This window comes from Chiloscyllium plagiosum, unplaced genomic scaffold (assembly GCF_037043375.1).
Source record: "Chiloscyllium plagiosum isolate Xiang-an unplaced genomic scaffold, Cpla_swu_hap1 HiC_scaffold_22, whole genome shotgun sequence".
Taxonomy (NCBI): domain Eukaryota; kingdom Metazoa; phylum Chordata; class Chondrichthyes; order Orectolobiformes; family Hemiscylliidae; genus Chiloscyllium; species Chiloscyllium plagiosum.
In genome coordinates this window covers 52,635,301-52,657,586 of record NW_028270160.1, presented here as the reverse complement: position 1 = coordinate 52,657,586, position 22,286 = coordinate 52,635,301, and the positions used below count along the sequence as shown (strand labels likewise).

Here is a 22,286-nt window from a genome sequence, read left to right as displayed (position 1 = left end):
CACCACTTGGTATGGTTTCTGCTCTGCCCAAGACTGCATGAAATTAGACTTATGAATGAAGCCCAGTCAATCATGCAAACCAGCCTTCCTTCCATTGACTCTGTCTACACTTCCTGCTGCTTCAGGAAAGTAGCCAACACAATCAAAGACCCCTCCCACCCCAGTTATTCTCTCTTCCATAATCTTCCATTGGACAGATGATATCAATTTTGAAAACATATACCAAGAGATGCAAAAGCAGCTTCTTCCCCACTGTTATCAGACTTATGAACAGATCTCTGAATATATTAGAGTTGATCTTTCTCTGTAGCTATAACACTACATTCTGTCTTCTGTTCTATTACCCTGAAGTAATTATGTAAGGTATGTTTTTCCTGGATAGCATACACAACAATACTTTTCACTGTATCTTGGTACATGTGACAATAATAAATAATATCAAATAAAATAATTGCTCTCGCTCTGATGAGACTGGATATGTCCTCCTACTCAACTTATTCAGAGATGGTATGCTATACATTTCTGGAGCAGGTAGGACTTGAACCCAGGTCTTCTTGCTCAAAGGCAGAGACACGACCACTGTACCACAAGAGCCCTATTGGGTTTGTTTTTTTTTGGTATAACTTAGGTTACTAATCAACCTGTTCAACAATGTTATCACACATCTCTAGGGCAGTTGGGATTGAACACAGGCTTCCCGTTGTAAGAGTAGGGACACTACCACTGTAGCACAAGGCCCCCATTTCAGAAGCCTCGTGCAAGTGCAGTTTTTTTTAATTAACCTATTTTTCTAATCAGTCCATTCAGAATTTTTTTTTAAGATTAGATTCCCTACAGTATGGAAACAGGCCCTTCAGCCCAACAAGTCCATACTGACCTTCCAAAGAGTTACCCACCCCAACCCTATATTTACCTCTGCCTAATGCACCTAACACGACAGTGATGAATTCTAGCTGGCCTGTTAGCAAAGGAACTCATACTCAAGGAGCTCCACAAGGAGATTAATTAGTGATTTCCCCATGGGCTTTGGAGGAGTTATCACATGTGCAGAGGTTGATTTTTCCTTGAATGATAGACTGCTGCTAATACCTCAGGCAGGAATTGAGCATAGCATCTTGGAATTAAGCATTGCCTAGGTTAATTTATTTATTCCTGCCAGACTGTGTACCTGCCAGTTGTATAGGTAGGATGATGTCACAAGTTCAGAATGGCCTTTTCCAGTTTTAAGTGGCCGAAGTGAGTACCAGTATAAGCTAAGCAACAGTTAGGTTGAGGCACAGGGAGGAATATGGTTATGGTTGTAGGGAGCCAGGGACCTCAGCCCCAGAATGCCATTACAGAATTAATATCCTCAGGATAGTGACTGAGACTCAACCATCTTTTCCTCCTTCATTATTGATTTTCCTTCCATCAGAAGACCAGAAGTGGGATATTCACTGATGTTTGCACAGTGTTTTGTTCAATCCGCAACTTCTTAAATAACAATTGAAGTCACCTGCAAGAAGCAAGACCCGAACCACAGTTAGACTTTCTGGGAAGTTTGATGGGATAGTCAATGACATTTAGCTCATGAACAACATCTAAATGTAGAACTGGTTATCTAACGTAATAAATTGAATAGTGCGGTGTACTTCAATAACAGTGCTCAATGTTATTGCTTTACGTTAAAAAATCAATTTTAAAGCATTTTTAATCTACTCTTCACATGTAACTTAGCTTTTGAACTTAAAGCATTAAACACAAATGTACCATTTCACTAATCACTTATTCCATGTTCTAAAAGCACACACACTTAGCTAACTATTCACTCAGCAGTAAGTAATATTTGCAGCACACAACATCTAAGCAATGACCACCTTCAAAAGAAAAGTCTATTCCCCTTCACAATGACCATTAATGTTGCTGAAATCCCTACTATTGACATTCTCAGAATTACCATTGACCTGAAACTGAATGTAACTGAATCAAATACATGGATGCTCTAGCTAAAATAATAGGTTGGAGTTGGGTATTTTGCGACTGCCCAAAACCTCCTAACCCTCTTAAAAAGCAATAGTCAGGATGTGAAAACAGGAATCCCATGCTTTCCTGAGTGAGTACAACTCCAACAGTGCTTAAGAAGCGCAACACCATCCAAGACAAAACAGTCTGCTTCATTGGCACCATCATTGACACATTATGGCTGCTGTGTGTGCCATCTACAAGATGCATCACTTCAACTTGCCAGTGTTTTTGCTACAGCACTTTCCAAACCCATGGCCTGTCACTGCCGAAAGAAAAAGGGCAACAGGCACACACCATCCTGACCAGTGGAAATGAATTGACGTTCCTTTACCATTGCTGTGTCCAACTCCAGCAGCATTTTTCCCAACAGCATTATGGGTGTACTTTTTCAAACACCACTGCAGTGTTCCAAGAAAATGCCATTCTCATAACTTTACCAGGGTTGTTAGGAAACGACAATAAATGCTGGACCTGCTGACAATACTCAAGCTCTGGAAAGGTTTTTAAAAATATATTTCTCAATAATGATATCAGCTTCATCCTCCCCTTCACCGTCCCCCTGTTCGTCCCACAGCACACCTCTCCAAAGAGGTGAAAATAGACAGCAGACTTTCTAATTGAATAAGAGTGGTGGGTAACTGAAATCTGTGCACAATGATACAGGAACTGTTTGGTCCCATTTTTGTCCAATGCCACCCTTGTACCTTTGAAGTAATTTCCTGTGTCTTTATTTATTGAATTAATAATTTTAATTCAATATCCTTTTAAGAGATATTGAAAATATCATTAAAGAGTGTTGCTATACAAATAGTGGTTTGTTAGTACAGAACTTGGGTATTGCTGAAAAAAGGCATATTTTGTTGAAGCCTTTTATGTTGCACTCATCAGGACAATGATGAAAGATGAAGAACTTCAAGAAAATGTTATTTTCAAGCAAAGCATAAGCACTGTTGCTGTAGTTATTCTCTTAGGAACAGAACATTCTGTACTTAGTTCTAAAGGAGGCAAGCTTAGAGATGGGATGAAACTTAATTACTGTCCCACTACAATTATTTTTCCATTTTTTAATACAATGTTGTTCTTGCCCATGGGCAATTAAGAGTCAACCACATTGCTGTGGATTTAGAGTCACATGTAGGATCAGGTAAGGATGGCAGATTTCCTCCCCTAAAGTACATTACAGAATATCTGATTTTTGTTTATAAACAATGATGGCTACCATTTAGGAGAAAGTGAGGACTGCAGATGCAGGAGATCAGAGCTGAAAAATGTGTTGCTGAAAAGCGCAGCAGGTCAGGCAGCATCCAAGGAGCAGGAGAATCGACGTTCCGGGCATACGCCCTTCTTCAGAACTCTGAAGGGCTTATGCCCGGAACGCTGATTCTCCTGCTCCTTGGATGCTGCCTGACCTGCTGCGCTTTTCCAGCAACACATTTTTCAGCAGTGGCTACCATTTAGGCTAACATTTTATAGCAGAATATTTTTAATTCAGATTTCCTCATCTGTCATGGTGGGAGTTGAACCCATGTTCCCAGAACATTTGCCTGTGTTTCTGGATTAATAGTGTCTTAGTGTTACATGTATGCTACCACCTTCTTGAAGCCCTTAAGAAACCTATTAGGAGCCCCTTGTGGAATTAACCCAGTTACAACCGTGGAGTATTCCGGATAGCTACTATACTCAGTTGGTGGTGGGGTTGCCTCAGCTAAAGGCAAACAGTGCCTGATCCAAAGGTTTCCTGTCCTTTGCTTCTGACCTATCCACACATTCATCATTTACCTCTGTCCTTGCTTCCGCAGGACACAAGGGGTGAATCTTTAGCCAGCAGTCACAGCCTTGTCTGATTGGTCAGCAGCTCTTGCTGGACAGGACCTGTCTTGATTTCAGGGTCAATCATTGCACCCATCTGATGATTGGCATGTGGTTTGGCAGCTTCTCCCTGGAACTGGAGCTACTATCTCCAGGTGACTGATGAGATTCCTGTGCGATTTTGCACGAAGTGAATCATTTCTAACATTGATCACTATGTTGGGAGTTAATATACAGGGCTCTGTTTATTAATGGGTACACTTTCCATGGCAATGCTCCATCAATTAGAGTCCATTTGTCAAACAATTGGCTCTCTCCTTCCATATCGTATAATTATTGGATTTCCCTTTTAAATAGTATTTCCTTTGAATTGCCCTCATGAATCAGAGTGAAAAATTTCAATAAAACTAAATGTGAAATAGTGGAACATGAAGTAAGAGTGCAACTCACTTCATAGGATATGAATTGTTCCTTCAAAATATTAGTTTGCTTTCAATATTGGATGAGTGAATTTGTTGTATGTCAGGGATACCAATTACCTAGATAATGTCAGTCCAATTCTTGAACACCTCTGGAGGGTGAGGAGAATAATCCTGAACTGTGGTGAACCAAAATAGCCATGGTGTCTTTCAGGAGAAGCAAAGAAAAAGTAGAACACAGTTTCTTCTGTACATTGTGAATCAGTGGTCCTCGAAACTTGCAATATGTCAAGATGAGGATAGAATCAGACACGCTTTTACACTTTCCATGATTGAGTTTCCCATTGACAGGCACTATTTACGCTGACACACAAGAGATGGTTGCTTACCAATTGAGAACGGTCAAGGAATTGTTCCCTAAGGTAAAACACTATCTTCAGCAGAAGTGAAATGGCAGATAATTGGAGCAATGTTTATAGTTGCTAAATTGGTTGAGAGCTTGATGTGCTTTCAAGTGCTGTGCATTTGAATCCATCTTGTTCACTCTAAACATTTGTTTAGGATGTATAATCAGATTTATAGAGACCAATTCTTTCGCTCTGATTATGTAGTATTTTTCAGAATAATTATTCTGGTCTCTTTTCAAAGGATGTCCAGAACTCTGTAACTAGTTAATGAACAGCTTGTTAAAAAAAAAATAAATTCCTGTCTGTACACCCTTAAATTAATAATACTTGTTTGTAAGAATCAGTTAGATTGGAATTATTTTTTTCCATGCCAGGCTCTTAAGCAGTATTTGTAACTGAGCAGTTAGTAGATTTGGCATAATCATCAAGCTACTCCTGTGAAACAAGCAAATTGCAGCAAATTCACCAGACATGTTTTGTTTTAAATTCTATTTTTCTAGGGACCAATTTCCTGCCAATAATCTTCGTTCTATTGAAAGTCGTGTTCACTTGACAGTTCTGTAGGCACTAATTGCTTTCTGTCACTTTTTATTAATCTTCATTCGTGTGTAAGTCTTGACGTCATCAGTTGACCAATCAGCATTCAAAATCAAGCGAAATCCTGCCCTAACCGAACTTCCACTTATCCATGTTTCCATTTCAAATAATAGTGAGGAATGATAACTCTGTCTGAGTATTGTTTTCCCTCAACCAAAGTGTTATCTCCCATTACAATGCCTTCAGTGACTAATTTGACCAAGAGAAGCAAAGGAAACTTATAGGTCTGTGTACCTTCGTGGTTGACTATCAAAACCTAGGAAATTGCCTCCAATAGTGTTAAATCTGCTTATTTATTCTGATCAAAATGTTGTTGGAAATTACTTACTTAACTTTACAATCTGTACCTTGCAACTGATTATGAATGGGAATGAACACGTCTTATGGAAGCTATACACTGAAATATCTCAACTCAAGTTTTTCCTTCCTGTGCTATTGCTCATTATGTTTGCTTTATCAGGGTAAAACACTCATATTAAAGAATTGGACAAGGAAGAAACAAGGTTGATAACAGTAGCTGAAGATTAATTGCTGTACAGCAAACAGAAGTGCAAAATCAAGTGACACAATTAGTTGTGTGAATATAATATTCACAGTTAATGTTGTGCATTTCAATTTTAATAATCAGGACGTAAAACTTTCTAAGAGAAATAACACGTCCGATTTTCATTTTAATTCCTGTTCACTTTGCTTCCCTCCAGACAAAAGACCCAAAGCTGCGAATTTTGCTGAGCGACTTTGTCACAGCGTTTACTGTCACCCCTTTTGGTATAACTCGCTATCTGACTTTACGTGAGCCTGTTGACCGGGAACGTCAGCAAAATTACACTTTTACGGTAGACTGCATATTTTTTGTATACACATCATACGGTACAATAAGTAACTTGAATGGAAATTCGAATTAGTTTCATTGTCATGTACTCAAATGAGTACAGTGAAAAGTTTACAGTCTCCATTTATGACACCACCTTTATTACAAAGGTACCGAGGTGCAGATCATTAAATACAAATTCTTAAGGAAAGAAAAGTTAGAAAAGTAAAGAAATAAAAGTCCATTATTACAGTTCATAGTAATAAATACATTTGAAAAATGAAGAAATAAAAAGTTCAGCATAACAGTCCTCCCAATCCAGTCTGACTGGCACCTAGCCTCCACTTCACATTAGGCCTTGACTCAGACCACATTGTAAATGATTCAACAGACAGCTGATCTAAATAGTCATTGAAGACCGGATGCTGTTTTTTTACTATTTTCATCCAATCAAACAGTAAATTGGTTTTGACTGTATTCACTTTGATAGTATTCAGTGGAATGTGATTGCTGTTGTGTTACATTTATGTACATAAAGTGACAGCTGTTTTAAAAAGGAACAATTTGTGGGTGTTTTTCCCCAGCTGATGTTGGAATACTCAACTAATGGATTTCTTTATTTATTTCTTGAAGATGACTGCTTCTGATGGTGTTCAAGAAAGTACTTCAGTCACTGTCAATGTCTTTGTGATCGATGCAAATGACAACACTCCAATTTTTCAAAACATTTCTTACAAAGTGAATGTTTACACTGACATGAAGCCTGGAGAATCTGTCATACAGGTAATCGATATAAAACTGCTGTATTGCAAAATGAAGTTCATTTAATACAATGTGCAGTCATTGTTCAAATAAATTCAAGGTTATTTTGAACAAGAGCATTTTGTGTATACTTTCCATCCTTTCAAGTTTTTACTTATGATCCTTTTGTTGTTCTACATTCATGTCAACAATGTCAATGTAAATGTTCAGTTTTGGCAGACTTAATGGGATAATTGCAGCACCGACTGTATCTCTGCTTTCTTGGTGGTCCATAGTTGATAGACTTCTGGCTTCTCAGGAAATCAAGGTGATGGAAAATAAAGTTGATGCTCAAGATCGATTATGATTATATTGAATTGTTGAGCAGTTTCAACTGACCATTTGATTGTTGCCTGCTTGTATCTCTTATACTTTTTGTACTTAATTTTTTTCACACCAAGTTATTTGCACTTGAAGTCAAAGTGTTTTCCCTGAGTTGTCTATTAATTTTACAGCTCCTGAGCTGTACCAAGTCTTCGGGTCAATTCATGATACTTTTGTATTTTTTTTAACTTCTGATTTTCATTTCAACCTTAAAATGCCTTCATTGAGTCATGCAGCACAGAAACAGACCCTTCAGCCCAACCAGTCCTTGCTGACCATTGGATAGGTGGATGCCCAAAGTAGGTTTCCTCTTCTAGGAGACACTATAACTAAGAGACATAGTTTAAGAGGTCTCCCTTTTGAGACAGCTATGAGATTTTTATTTTCTCTGCGAGGGTTATTGGAGTGAAGAATTCTCTACATCAGATGGTAGTGGAGGCTGGGTCTTAAAATTTATTGAAAGCTGAGTTGGATTCTTGGTAGACAGGTGAGGCAAGTGTTGAGGAAGCAGATGGGAAAATTGATCTGAGACCCCAAGTAGATCAGCTTCATGATCTTGAATAATCACCTCCTATTCCTAAGTCCTATTTCCTCTCTGTATGAAGATGTTTTGTTTAGTAAAGGATTATATAGCACGAGGCAACATGGTAGCTCAGTGGTTAGCACTGCTTCCTCACAGCGCAAGGGATCTGGGTTCGATTCCACCCTCTGACTTTTTGGAATTTTGGGTTGTCTACATGTGCATTCCGGTTTCCTCCCACAGTTCAACCATGTGCAAGTTTGGTGGTTGGCCATGCTAAGTTGCTCTGGAGTGTCCAGGGATGTGTAGGCTAGGTGGGTTAGCCATGGGAAATGCAGGGTTTTAAGGGGGTGAGTCTGAGTGGGATACTCGTTGGTGTGGACTTGATAGTCTGAATGGCCTGCTTCCAAACTGTAGGGATTCTTTGATGTGTGTTGTCACTCTGTGATGATCCATCAATCATGCAATATAGAAATATTAATAATACGTTTGATACGTATTGTGGTAAAATTAATTTGAAGTCTGGCACTTTTTTCTTCAAAATCTGGCTTCAGGTGTGATACACATTATTCATTATAAGCCGCTTCTAGTAAAGCTGCTCTTGTACTATTCTTTAGAAAAGAATGCTGCAACAATACTTCCAAAGGAGCACCGTACATGTAATTTGTCAACCTTATTTTCCATAACAACAGAGTTTAAGGAAAGCCATAGTCCTCTAGAACAGCTGATGCCCAATAATATATACCACCATGTGTCAGGAACTCTCCAGTATATGCAAAGGAGCAGCTTATGTTGTTTCAGGTATATAAAACAACCAGAAACAGTCTTTTTGATGACATTAGAGAAGCTACATCTTTCAGGACAAGATTGTAATGTAGATACCTTCCCAGATTTATCAGCTTTGTTCCCAGGTTAGGAAGCATAGAGGAATAATCCTTCTAGTTTATCAGGTTATTTAGCTGAGAAGAATGTGATTTGGACTTAGGCATTAAAAAAGATGTGTCCAACCAGCTGCAGTTTATTACCTTCTATGCGCAGATAAATTTCTTCATGTGCTTCTGTTGTCAGATGTAAAAAGAGATCATACTGATGTTTACTGCTGTTAAACTTGATCTTCTTCTTTGGTGCTATATTTTAAGAAAAGAATCTATAAGTCCCGGAAATACAGCTGCATGGGGGACAATCTCATCACCTGAAAAGACGGGGCCAAGTTGATTGATTCATTGAGGGTTGTGGATGCCTGGCAGGTGCATTAATAATTATTTGGCAGGGCACAACTAGCATCAATAAGAGTAGAAATGTTTTTGGTTGTTGTGAGTGAAGCACTGGGGAGAACTTTGGGGGTGGGGGGGTGCAAATTGCCATATATGATCATACAAAGGATTGGGTCCAAGGTGGTCCCCAAAGAGGTCCTGTGTGCCTTTTATATGATGTCTTCAGGAATTGCCAGCTCCACTTTCAGATGCAACACAGTGGCTTAGTGGTTAGTACAACTGTCTCACAACACCAGGAACCCAGGTTCAATTCCATCCTCGGGCAATTGCTTGTGTCTGATTTATACATTCTCCCTGTATCTGCATAGGTTTCCTCCTACAGACCAACGATGTGCAGGTTAGGTGGATTGATCATGCTAAATTACCCTATATTGTTCAGGGATGTACAGGCTAGGTGGGTTAGACTGGGGACTCAGTCTGGGTCTTCAAGGGCTGGTGCAGATTTGATGGGCTGAGTGACCTCCTTCCTATGAAATCAGGTAATAGTATTTTAATCAGTAACTTTCTTGGTTTTAGAATGCATCCTTAAAAGACTACCTTTCAGGTCACACGGTGCCACCTTCATTCAGGGGAACCCAGTTTCATAGATGGCGTTCAAATAAATGATCATCAACATCAGGAAAAGGGACTTGTACTTGTTATAGTTGACTTGTAGTTGAATTAGCAACAGGGTAAATGCCAGTGAGGATCTGAATACTCCTGTTTATCTTTATTTGTGACAGCTTATACTGAACATGCGCATCCTTCCTGGCATTGAAAGTCACTTAACACCTGTCAGACGAGCAGTGCACAGTTGAATTTCGAGGATAATTTGCCGGCACTATTGCAGTATTCTGTTTAACATGTCATATGATAATGAATTTACTTGATCAAATGAGTTGATCAGTAATAATTTCCACCTTATATGAGCCCTGAATTAGTCTCATTTCCTCAGTTTTGACATGCTTTCATGTTTGATTTGTCAATTATTACTGTTTACCATTTAAATAAGCAATATGTTTTGTTTGTTTTGATGCTGTCATTTACTTGATTACTCAGTGATATTAACATTAATCCTTGATAATGCATGATGATCTTGAAATATAATTCAATACTGTGGCATTCTATTTTCAGTTAATTCATGCCCAAGATTCATAAAAATGTTTTCAACTAAGTAAATGTGCATGGTGTAAGCCAAAATTAATAGGATAGGAAGCAGCCCATTTGTTTGGTATTACATTCACAATCAATTATTCCCTCCATCAGTGACACAGTCTTGCAGCATGTACCATCAACAAAATGCACTGCAGGAATTCACTGAGGTTTCTTTAGGAAGTACCTTCCAAACCTATGACCTCTACCGTCTGAAATGTCATGAGCAAACGTTACATGGGAATACTATCACCTGCAAATTTACCCCCAAGCCACTCACCATCCTTCATTTGAACTATGCTGATCTTTCAATGTCACTGGGTCAAACTACTGGAATTCCTTCCTCATGACATTCGGGTATACTTACAACACAGGGACTGCCAGCGATTGAAGAAAGCAGCTCACCACCACCTTCTCAAGGGCAACTAGAGATGGGCAATAAATATTGGCCCAGTGATGCCCAGAGTCCACTGAAGAATAAAAAAGCAAATAACTATAAAGTACTTAAACCAAATCAACTTTGACTGTGAAAGTAGCACATTATTATCAGAATACTGCAATTGGTACGTTGTCTAAGTGAGACTTCTGCACACGGAACAAATGAGGTGCTGCTTTTGGTTTTATTTTTTTCTTTTATCACCATAATTGTGATGTTATGTGTAAGTTTGAGGCAGTAGTTAGATTATTTTATCATTGTTTAGTGCAAATTAATGTGTACAAAGAAAGAAACAACCCTATAACCTGGTTATATACTGTATAGTTTTTGAAAATGAATGAGCAGGTTGCATGTCTCGATGGAAAAATGTAGGGCAGTGCAACTGTTCCAAGTGATTTCAATTTCTTTTTATGTCTCTATCACAAAACTCTCCAGCTTTGAGCCATTCAGATGGAGGGTCACTTGGCAACCCTCCAACGCATAGTGAGCGGTAGCAGTATCTGCACAGCTTTTATCATGCTGCAGTCACAGCTTTGTGGCGCATCACATCTTCAGACTAGGGGAGGTGTAACACATTGTGTGCAGACTAAGAGGAACCAGTGAGACAGAAAATGAGGAACACAGAAATTGATGGTATCAAACTGAGACATTTCACATACTGTATGGATCTGTCTGAAGGAAATAATATTTTGCATTTGGACCTGGCGCAATAATTTGATTGTAATAAACAAACAACTGTGGATGCTAGATAGTGAGCAACAATGAAGAGTCAGATGACCTGAAATAGGTAACTCTGCTTTCTTCCCACAGATGCTGCCAGACCTGCTGAGTTTCTCCAGCAGTTTCTGCATTAATTTGGTTGTTCAGTGGACAAGTTAGATTGCAGTATCAGGAACTGGAGGCTAAGTTAAAGGACAGGGCTTTAAGGATTATAATCTCTGGATTATTACTCAAACCTGTTCAAATTGGTGCCATGAAAAGCAACTCAGAGAAATGAACATGTGTCTCAAGGAATGTTTTGGGAAAGGTGAGTGGCAACAATATTGAAACAGGAAGGAACTATACAATTAGAATGAACTGCTCCTCAATTGGAATCGGACCAGGTTCATAGAAGAATGGTACAGTTCGTTGTGCTATAATGCTCATTTTGTCAGCACAAATTGGTTATAATGCAAGTGACCAATTGTAGACATTGTTTGGTTAACATGAACTTTCTACTGAACAGCTATAGTGATTTTCTATTAGCGATCTTCTACAGCGCGATTTTCTATAGCGGTTTTCTATAGAGCCATTTTCTATAGCACGAGGTTGCAGAGGAATAAAACTGTTGTGTTATAGCAGAACGACCCATAACAAGAATTTTAAACTAGTAAATTTGAGGTGATGGTGCTTTGGGGAGGCTCAAGTTGAAAATGTAAATAATAGTTCCAGAATAATCAAAAGGTGAGACCAAAGCAATAGTCAGAAACAGTACTTCAAGCACTGCAGGGTAAAGAAAAAACTGAAAGATATAAAAGAATTAAACTGATAGGGAGAAACGGGAAATGTGTGATTAAAATATTAGAATTGAATCATACATTGGGGCATATGGCTCAAAATCATTCTTAGTACGAACACGCAGAGTATAAGGAACACGTGGAATGAATTGCAATCATAAATATAATCGGATTACTCAGACATGACTGAAAAATATTCAGGATTTGGTTGTAAATATACTAGATTATAATGTTCATGGGAAAGATAGGAGTAGTTGTGGAGGGGAGGAGTAGCCTGACTGATTAAGAATAAAATCCTTTTGATGATAAGTGAGGATTTACGAGAGGTAAGTATGACGTAGAGGCATGGGTAAAATAAAGAAAGATAAGGATTTAAGACTGTAGTGGGAATTGTTTATTAGACCCAATGGTAACAACTGTGAAATGTTAACTTGTTCAGGTTAGTCAAGCGTACAGTAAAAGCAAAGTGGTTTTATTGGAGAATTTTAACACTTATAAAGATCAAGATGGGCACACTAACACATGTCGAAAAGATACTAAGTTGCCTGGAGCAGTTAAAGGTTAAATAAAGGACCACATTTATTGAACTGCTTAATGGTACATGATCGTTTGTCAAACATTGCATGATTGAGTTCAACATAGAGCTTGAAAGGGTGACATATGAAATAGCTACTAAAATTCTAGAATCAGCTAAGGATAATGTCAATGGGATGAGATTACTCTTACCTCAACAATTAAATTCAGCTCTCTTAGCCATCTTTGTTTCAAGGTTGTAATACTTAACACCAGGTTATAGTCCAACAGGTTTATTTGGAAGCTTTTGGAGGGCTGCTCCTTCCTCAGGTGGTTGTGGAGTGCAAGATCACAAGGTAGAGAATTTATAACAAAAGAAATGATCTTGTACTCCACAAAAACCTGATGAAGGAACAGCTCTCTGAAAGCTAGTGCTTCCAAATAAACCTGTTGGACTATAACCTGGTGCTGTGTGATTTTTAACTTTGTCTACCCCAGACCAACACTGACTCCATATCAAGGTTATAATAAGATCAGGAGTTGAGTGGCCCAAGTGGAACCCAATAAGTATATGGAAGCAGGGATTGAGGTGAATAAATGATTTTAGACTGTAGGTAGCACTTTCCATCACTTGGCTTGTAACTGACAAAAAATGAATGAGGCAGTAGTTGTAAATTGGATTTGTCCTGCTTTTTTGGATAGGAGATACCTGGGAAAATGTCTACTTTATGGAGTTGATGCTACTGTTGTAGTTGTACTGTAACACCTTAGCTCAATATATAACTAGTCCAGAAACATAGTCTTCAGAACTACAGCTTTGGAGTTGTCTGGGTCAGTAATTCTTTTGGTATGCCTTCAGCAGAGTAGAATTGTCTGAAGACTGGAATTTGTGATGGTGGGGACTTCAGTAGTTTGCCATTGAGCCATTTTGTATGATGGACATCAAATTCCCATATACAAAGTTCATTCTGTGACCTTGCCAGTCCTCAATACTTCTTCCAAGCGGTGTTCAATATGGTGAAGTACTGCTTCAGCATTTGAAAGGAGGGCATTAGGGATAATTTTCTTTCCCATGTTTGACTTTATGTCAGAAAGCTTGATGGGGTCTGGACTCAATAGTTGAGAGTGCTCTGGTGGATCTGTTTTGCCAGTGAAACAAGATAAACCTAAAGATGATGATGGAGGAGCCTAGGACATTGGCTATAATTTAAAATTCTCTGGGTATTTTTCTTGCTTAACTAGTCTGTGTTGAAAATGCCCTTCTTCAGTACTCATGCCCGAAATGTCGATTCTCCTGCTCCTTGGATGCTGCCTGACCTGCTGCGCTTTTCCAGCAACACATTTTCAGCTCTGATCTCCAGCATTTGCAGTTCTCACTTTCCCCCCTAACTAGTCTGTGTATCAGCTTTCTCAATTTTGGCACATTCCTAGAAGTTAGAATGGAGGGCTTTGCAGAAGACTGGGCAAGAGAGGTTTGACATTTCTGGTGCCTGTGTCAATGCTGAGTGTTCTGCTGGTCTTATTACTTTTCCATTTTACTGTCGCAGTTTGGTTCAGCTGAGTGACTTGCAATTTTGAAGGCACACTGCTGTGAATCTAGAGTCAAGTATAGGTCAAGCCGGGTAAAGGAGTAAGATTTGCAATCTTAAAGAGATTAGTGAATCACATGTTTTTTTTTCAACCAGCCCTGTATCTTTTCATTGATGTAGGTATGTTTATTTTTCTCACCGGTGTTCAAAATCAGCACTGAAATTAATGTCAGCAAGACACAAAGAGTATAATTAGTTGTCTTCTAAGTGTAAAATTGCTTTATTGGTGAATTGAAGTATTATTACCGAAGAGGCTGTCTCTTGCACAGATACACACAGAGGTACACACACACACCATCACCATCTTTCTTTCATTGAATTCATTGTAGTGTTCTGATTATAAAACAAAATCTACAAATTGGCAGAGCCGGTTATCTGTTCAGTTCTCTTTCAAGTACATACCCAGTCTTTCAGTTTGAAGCACAATTTTTACCTCCGAGACTTTGAAATTATTATTTTTTAAAATCAAGATCATTTAAAACAAAGTGACTATGGAAAGCTTTGCATTGGTACAGCTGTTTGAACAGAGGTGATGCATCCTGGGAAATTAAACAATTGGTCTGTTCAGCCTGCATCACATTAATTCAGCAAATGGAAGAATGCACTTTGTTTCTGTGAAGGGAAGGTTTTCCGAGGCAGACAGGCAGCTATTTTCTCTCGCAGCATGTTCCTACCTCCAGCCTGTTTTGAATAGGGCAGGGGTGGTGAATACCCAACTATCAATTTCAGATTAGGTTAATTAAAGTATCCACTGAGACACATATCATCTGGATTTTAAAAACAACAGAACCACCCTCACCACCTCACGTTGTACCTATCTCCTATGCCACCGTCCCAGTTGACTGGATGGAAGTAGCAGGCCAGAGTATAGTAACACCTCGTTTTACTTCCTTTTCCCCTGTAGCCTGAAGGAAATAACTGTGCCTGCAATTCCCTCTCTGCGTGCTGACCTGATAGCAGCTTCCACATTTAATAGTGAACTTTCAGCCGCCTTTGGAGGGTGTCACTTCAGAGGGCACCCAATCCTTCCCCCAAATACTTTAGTGATATCCATCTCTCCTGGTGGACTGGGAAGACTGCCTCTAGGCTTATAGTTGTGGATCCAGTCTGTCAACCTTAGTCGAACAAATGTCCAAGAGGTGACCTTTTAATTGTATACGTCTTGATGCTCTCCCTTAAGGTATTTCCACATTCTCAGGCCATGTTCTTATCCCAGTAGTAGGATGCGGACCCTAGAATGAAACCCTATCGGCATGGTAGCTCAGTGATTAGCACTGCTGCCTCACAGTGGCAGGGACGCGTGTTCGATTCCTGCCTCGGGTAACTGCCTGTGTGGAGTTTGCACATTCTCCCTGTGTTTGCGTGGGTTTCCTCCCACAATCCAAAGATGTTCAGGTCAGGTGAATTGCCCATGCTAAAATCGCCCATAGTGTTAGGTGCATTAGTCAGGGGTAAATATAGGATAGGGGAATGGATGTGGGTGGGTTACTCTTTGCAAGGTCTGTGTGGACTTGTTGGGCTGAGGGACCAGACGTAATCTAAATCTGTCATTCACAGACCTGAGCAAATGCACCTAAGCCCAAGCTTTTAGGACACTCTGAGCCTTTTAAGTAAAAATTACATAAGTCATTTCCAAATAGAAAAGGCAATTCAATGTAAAGCTATCAGCAACTGCTGGAAAAGCTCAGCAGGTCTGCCAGCATCTGTGGAGAGAAATCAGAGTTAATGTTTTGGTTTGAATAAGCCTTCCTCAGAACCGAAATGTTAACTCTGATTTCTGTCCACGCATGCTGCCAGACTCGCTGAGCTTTTCCAGCAATTTGTGTTTTTGGTTCTGATATAACGCACCCACACTTCTTTTGGTTTTCATTTAGTAAAGTTATCAGCGTTTGGTGAAATATGTATTTTTGATCTTATCTCATTTAAATGCTTATTTTGAACAACAGAATGGTGTTCTTTAAAGAAAAGGTGGCATTAATTTCAGAAAACTAATAAAGCGTTAACAGGAAACTCAGTAACAAAATTGTGCAAGAACAGGAAGACAAAACAAAATTTTGAATCACCCTGTTCAGCGATGTTATGACACACTTCTGTGACAGGCAGGACTTGAACTCAGACGTATTGATCCAGATGAAACTATTACTGCACAAGACCCTATCAGGACAAGACCCCAAAGATGATATATACTAACAAAATTGTAACTATTGTATATAGTGAAAATACAATACCTAACCAGAGGACAGGGGCGGGTATGATTGGAAAAACAATCAGTATGAATTTTGAGAAGGGAATTTTGTTAACCTTTGGAAAGCAAAATAATTTGCAGGGGTGTGAGAAAGAGCAAGAGAGTTGAGCCATTTCGTTAATTCTTTCAAAGAGCTGGCAATGGACATGATAGCATAAATGGCTCCCTTGTGTGTTGCATGAATCACCCATTTATTTTTTTTTAAATGTCTACACTGAATACAATAAATCTAAATGTAATTGGTGTGAATACTTAGGAGAAATTATAGCTTCCAGAGTACCACAAATATATTAAATATGTTGATAAGATAGGGCAGTAGCAACAAGCTATTATTTATTTATTATTTTATTAAATTTTAATAATAGTAGCTACTATTATTTGGATGAACTGACCTTTTGTCATTTTTTATGGATAATATTCTTTGCCAATGTTTTGTTCTTCCACCATAGTAACTTACGTGTGAAAGGTTGATGAGACATAATATTATCTGTTCATTTCCAATCAGGGGATAGGTAAGCAATATAGTGACCAAATTATTTAGTCAATTAATAACTACTGGACTATAACAGATAAACAAATCACACAGCATTTGAATGTGCAACATTTTGATGAGATCCACATGCATTATAAATTAGAGACCACAAGTAAAGGAAATAAAATGTAATTTAGATGTGGTGTTCGTCACTTATTATTTTGTTGATCCACATTTGCATTATCTACCTCCAAAGTTGAGTGAGACACAAAACATTGTTAAGGACAATGGCCAGTACCTATTGTGCATTATAGCTAAAGCAGTGGTACATATTGTAAACAAAATAAAACATCATCCTTGTCAGGAAGCTATGCATACTTGATTAACTAGCTCCTGCAAGCTCAACAGGGTTTTTACAGCTTGTCAACTGCATGCAGTCAACAACTATTACAGTGCAGATATGGGCTGTGATCATAAGCTGCTGTTGCTTGCCAAGTCTTTGTTGCTTTCTAAAGAGAAAGGCTGTGCATCAATGCCTACTTATGGCATTTTTAGAGATGGAAAAAGCACAGTGGTCATTAATGAAGAATTTTCATTCTCACAAGAGCTGTTACCAAAACAGATGAAGCACCACCTTCATTATGGAATGTATAAACTTAAAAATCAGATGTCTGCTCAAAAAATGGAGAAATATTCCTGACATTTACTTTGAAAAACCGCATATAGATCAGAAATCTAGATACGACTTAAACTTCAGATTTACAACATCCTTTGTCTATATGCCTTCCTGCACAGAATCGAAAGTAATATTATCACTCAAATTTTCAACAACAGAATTGTCAGTCAATCATGTGAAAAGCATGCTTATTGAATGTGAATGAATAGAATAGCAAGAACTCTGAAAATAGCACAGTTTATTCAGGCAAGATGATGAGTCCTCAACAATGTATCACTTTATGTTTATATCTAAATATAGTGGCTGAAACCCCAATGATTAACATAAACATTCTGGAGTATAGAAAAGGTTTTTAACCTGAAATTTCATATATTAGACATTGCATTTTTATTAAGTAGACATTGAATGTATACATCTTTGCAGCACTCAGCTGACAACTGATTTCCATAATAAACAAAGGACAATCACTTAATTTGTCAGTACGAGAAATAAAGAACTTATTACAATATTTTTTATATCCTCAGACAGTCCCAAAATGCTTTATTGTCAATAACATACTTCGCAGATACAGTTCCTGATGTAACATAAAGAAAAGTCAGTGAATTTGTGTATATTAAGCAACAGTGAGACAAATGACCAGATGATTTGTTGTTCTGGTGTTGCTTCAGTGTTAAATATTAGCTTTAATGCCAACAGAACTCTCCTGTAGTGTTTTAGTTCCATGAAACCATTCAGTACTAACATTGTTGATTGTCATTAAAAAAACATCTACTTCACTAGTATCTTTTAGGGGAGGAAATCTACTGTCTTTTCCATTCTAAAGAAAAGTCATACTGTGTTTGAAATGTTAATTCTGTTTCTCACTCCACGATGCTGCCAAGCTTGCTGAGTTTCTCCAGCATTCTCTGTTTTTATTTCAGATTTCCAGAATCTGCAATATTTTGCTTTAAATTACTCTGTTGTCCTTAGCTGGTCTGGCCTATATGTAAGGCAAAAGTGAGGACTGCAGATGCTGGAGATCAGAGTCAAGATTAGAGTGGTGCTGGAAAAGCACAGCAGGTCAGGCAGCATCCAAGGAGCAGGAAAATTGACATTTCAGGCAGGAGCCCTTGCCCAAACCATTAATTTTCCTGCTCCTTGGATGCTGCCTGACCTGCTGTGCTTTTCCAGCACCACTGTAATCTTGGCCTATGTGTGACTTAAACCCACAACAATATGATTGACTCTTAACTAACTCCTAAAATGACCTAGTCAACCATTTAAGTACTAAAGCTGTTAAAAGTTCCCAAAGGAATTAAACCTGGTGGACCACCAATGTTAAGTAGGGCAATGAAGAAAAATAGTGGCAAACTCAACCTCGTCAAAATTGCATAGTCATCCTTAAAATCATCTGGACACAAGGGCCAAATTGAGAGAACTGTTTCATAGATCAGTCAAGCAACATTCTCATGCTTATGAAATCATATCTTACAGACAATGTCCTTGCCATCACCAAACCAACGTTCTGTCTCATCAGGATGAACCCACCAGAGGTCATGGAACAATGATATACTGTCAGAAGACAGTTAAGACCATTAGATATAGGAACAGAAATTAAGCATTTCATCACATCGGGTCGATTCCACCATTCAGTCATGGCTGATAAATTTCTCAACACCAATCTCCCTCTTTCCCCATAACCCTTGATCCCCTTGATACTGAGGAACCTATTTATCTCAGTCTTAAATATACTCAATGACCTGGCCTCCACAGCTTTCTGTGGGAATGAATTCCACAGGTTCACCACTCTTAGGCTGAAGAAACTTCTTTTTAATCTCAATCCTAAAAGGCATTCTCTTTACTCTAGGACTATGCTCTTGGGTCCTCGTCTCTCCTACCAATGGAAACATCTACACAACATCTACCCTGTCCAAGCTATTGAGTAATCTATATGTTTCACTTAGGGGCCCATTCATCCTTCTAAACTCCAGCGAGTATACATCCAATGTCCTCAAACTCTCCTCGAGTGTTAAGCTTTTCATTCCTGGGACCATTCCTGTAAACCTCCTCTGAACACACTCCAGAGCCAGTACATCTTTCCTGAGATATAGGGCCCTACACAGCTTCTTTCTAATATTCACACAATACCAAGTTATAGTCTAACAGGTTCGAAGCTCTGTTCCTTCATCAGGTGCAGCTCTCTGAAAGCTAGTACTTCCAAATAAACCTGTTGGACTATAACCTGGTGTTATGTGATTTTTAACTATGTACACACCAGTTCAACACTGGCATCTCCAAATCCTTCTAACATAAAATTAGAAGCGGGGATGTTCATTGTGCAGTCAACAATGTTCAGCACAATTTGCAATTCATCAGATACTGAAGCAGTCCATATCTAAATGCAGCAAGATCTGGACAATGCCCACACTTGGAGTGATAATTGGCAAGTAGCATTTGTGTCATACAGTGTCATTCACCGACTATTTCCACCAAGCGAGAATCTAAACATCACTCCTTGACGTTCAGTAATGTTACCATCGCTGAATACTCTGGTGTCAACATCCTGAGTGTTACCATTGTCCAGAAACTGATTGAAGTAGACATACCAAAACTGTAGCTACAAGTTCACATCAAAGGCTAGGAATCCTGCAGCCAGGTAGCTCTGTTCCTCACTCCCCAAACCTTGTCCACCATCCACAAGGCTGCACATCCCAGCTATGTGGTGCACTGCATTATTACTTTTCATGTGACAAAGGGAAATTTTGCCAAATAATTGAAGATAATCTCTTCTTCAGTCAGTAACTCTTTCTTGTGCTTCTTTATTGCAGTGATTTTAGATGCACATTATACTGTACTGACCATGACCAGCACTGTTTTCACTGGGCATTAACTTAATTTTCTCCACTTTGATACATAAAATTAAACCAATCGATATAATGACAATGGCAGAAAACTGAAAACAGATGGCATTGGTAGGAACAAAAACAGAAGTTGCTGGAGAAGTTCTGTTAATGTTTCGGGTTGAGTGACCCTTCCTCAGAACTTATTGGAATTGTTAGAAGGCCATTTATTCCGTGCTGCTTATGATGCTTAAGAAAATGTATCCAATTTAACCTCAGATTCCTCAATATATGGGGTTGTAGGTTATGGTATTTTAAGTGCTTATCTAAGTATATAACCTACTCAAAGTAACAATCTCTCTTCTAATTTCCTGACCAATTATTTTAAAACCATCTTGCCTATACTCACCTCTCTGCTCTGTAAACTATATCCTTCCAAGCTACTCTATCTCAACCTCTTCCATACACCTCAGTTAAAGCTCCCTCAACTTCATCTATTTTAAAACAATACAGTTTTATTCATTGTTTACTTCGTAGCTAATTCTCCAGTCCTGTCAGCATCCTTGTAAATTCCTTCTGTCATCTCTCCAATGTAATTATGTCTTTCTGTCAGTGACTAGGACTGTATCAAGTGGCCTGTAAAACTGTTTTACACAGTTCTAACATAATTCCCTTTGTCTTATGCCTAGATTAATAAAAGACAGTAGATTAATTATGTCTCATCTACATCAGAGATCTGTGAACAGGCACTCCAAAGTCTATCGGTACTTCTGAACTTCTCAGTACCCTACACATTTTTGTGTTTGCCTTGCTTTATTTGTTCTTCCCAAATTAATTAGCTCACATTCTCTAATTTGGATTCTAATTGCAATATTTCTGTCCACCTGACCAGTCCATTCATAGATTCTGCAGTTCACAACTTTCTTCATCATGATCAACAAATAGCCAATTTTTGTACAATCTGCAAAAGCTTTGATCATACCCTTTAGCATCCAAATCATAATACTGTGAAAAGAAGGGCACCAAGCACTGAGACCTGCAGATATGCGCATAAGTCATCTAGTCATTAAAAGCAAAACCAATTCTGGATCACATTTGCTCACTTTTCCTTGAAACCCAACGCTGGAATCTGGCCAATTGACAATTGTGACTTCATCAAAAGCCTTTCTAAAATCCTGGATAGTGTTGACATCAGGTATGGCAATATTTCTTGAAAGCTCCTCCAATTGTTATAATGGAGCTTGAGCAGGGGAACTTGAATATATTGAGCCTAGAGGAGATTAAAATTTTGGAGTTTGAATGGCAGTGTTAGTAAGGTAGGAATTAGGTGATGTCATGGATGTGATATTATGCCGTTTTGGTTGACAATGTTAGAGTTGAAGGTCAATTCAGAGCTACACATTACATTGTTAAGTTTAGGAGAAAGTGAGGACAGCTGACGCTGGAAATGAGAGTCGAAGAGTGTGATGCTGGAAAAGCACAGCAGGTCAGGCAGCATCCGAGGAGCAGGAGAATCAATGTTTCAGGCATAAGCTCTTCATCAGGCATTATTCCTGATGAAGGGCTTATGCCAGAAACGTCGATTCTCCTGCTCCTTGGATGCTGCCTGACCGGCTGCGCTTATCCAGCACCACATTCTTCGACAGTTAAGTTTAGCCTGATTACAGAATCAGAGCAGTGTTAGAGCACAGATGGATTTACACCACAACTTGATTTCCATCACATCCATAAGCATCCACTCCCTCCACCGCTGACACTCAGTGGCAACAAGAGTGTACTATCTACAAGATGCAGTGCAGAAATTCACCAAAGATCCTTAGACAGCACCTTCCAAACCCACAACCACTTTCATCTGAAAGGTAAGACTAGCAGACATAGGAACACCAGCACCTGCAGGATCCCCTCTAAACGACTCACCATCCTGACTTGGAAATGTATCGTCG

General features: G+C 38.8%; 1 protein-coding gene across 9 annotated transcripts in view; it reads left to right on the top strand.

Moving 5' to 3' along the window:
- The window catches only part of pcdh15b (protocadherin-related 15b), a 1,538,224-nt gene that overhangs the window by 1,154,393 nt on the left and 361,545 nt on the right, over positions 1–22,286 (top strand). For all 9 annotated transcript variants that reach the window (XM_087999065.1, XM_087999066.1, XM_087999064.1 and 6 more), the window contains 2 exons: positions 5,938–6,072; positions 6,681–6,830. In XM_087999065.1, the coding sequence (XP_087855191.1) occupies positions 5,938–6,072; positions 6,681–6,830 (285 nt within the window). The remainder of the gene's footprint in view (positions 1–5,937; positions 6,073–6,680; positions 6,831–22,286) is intronic.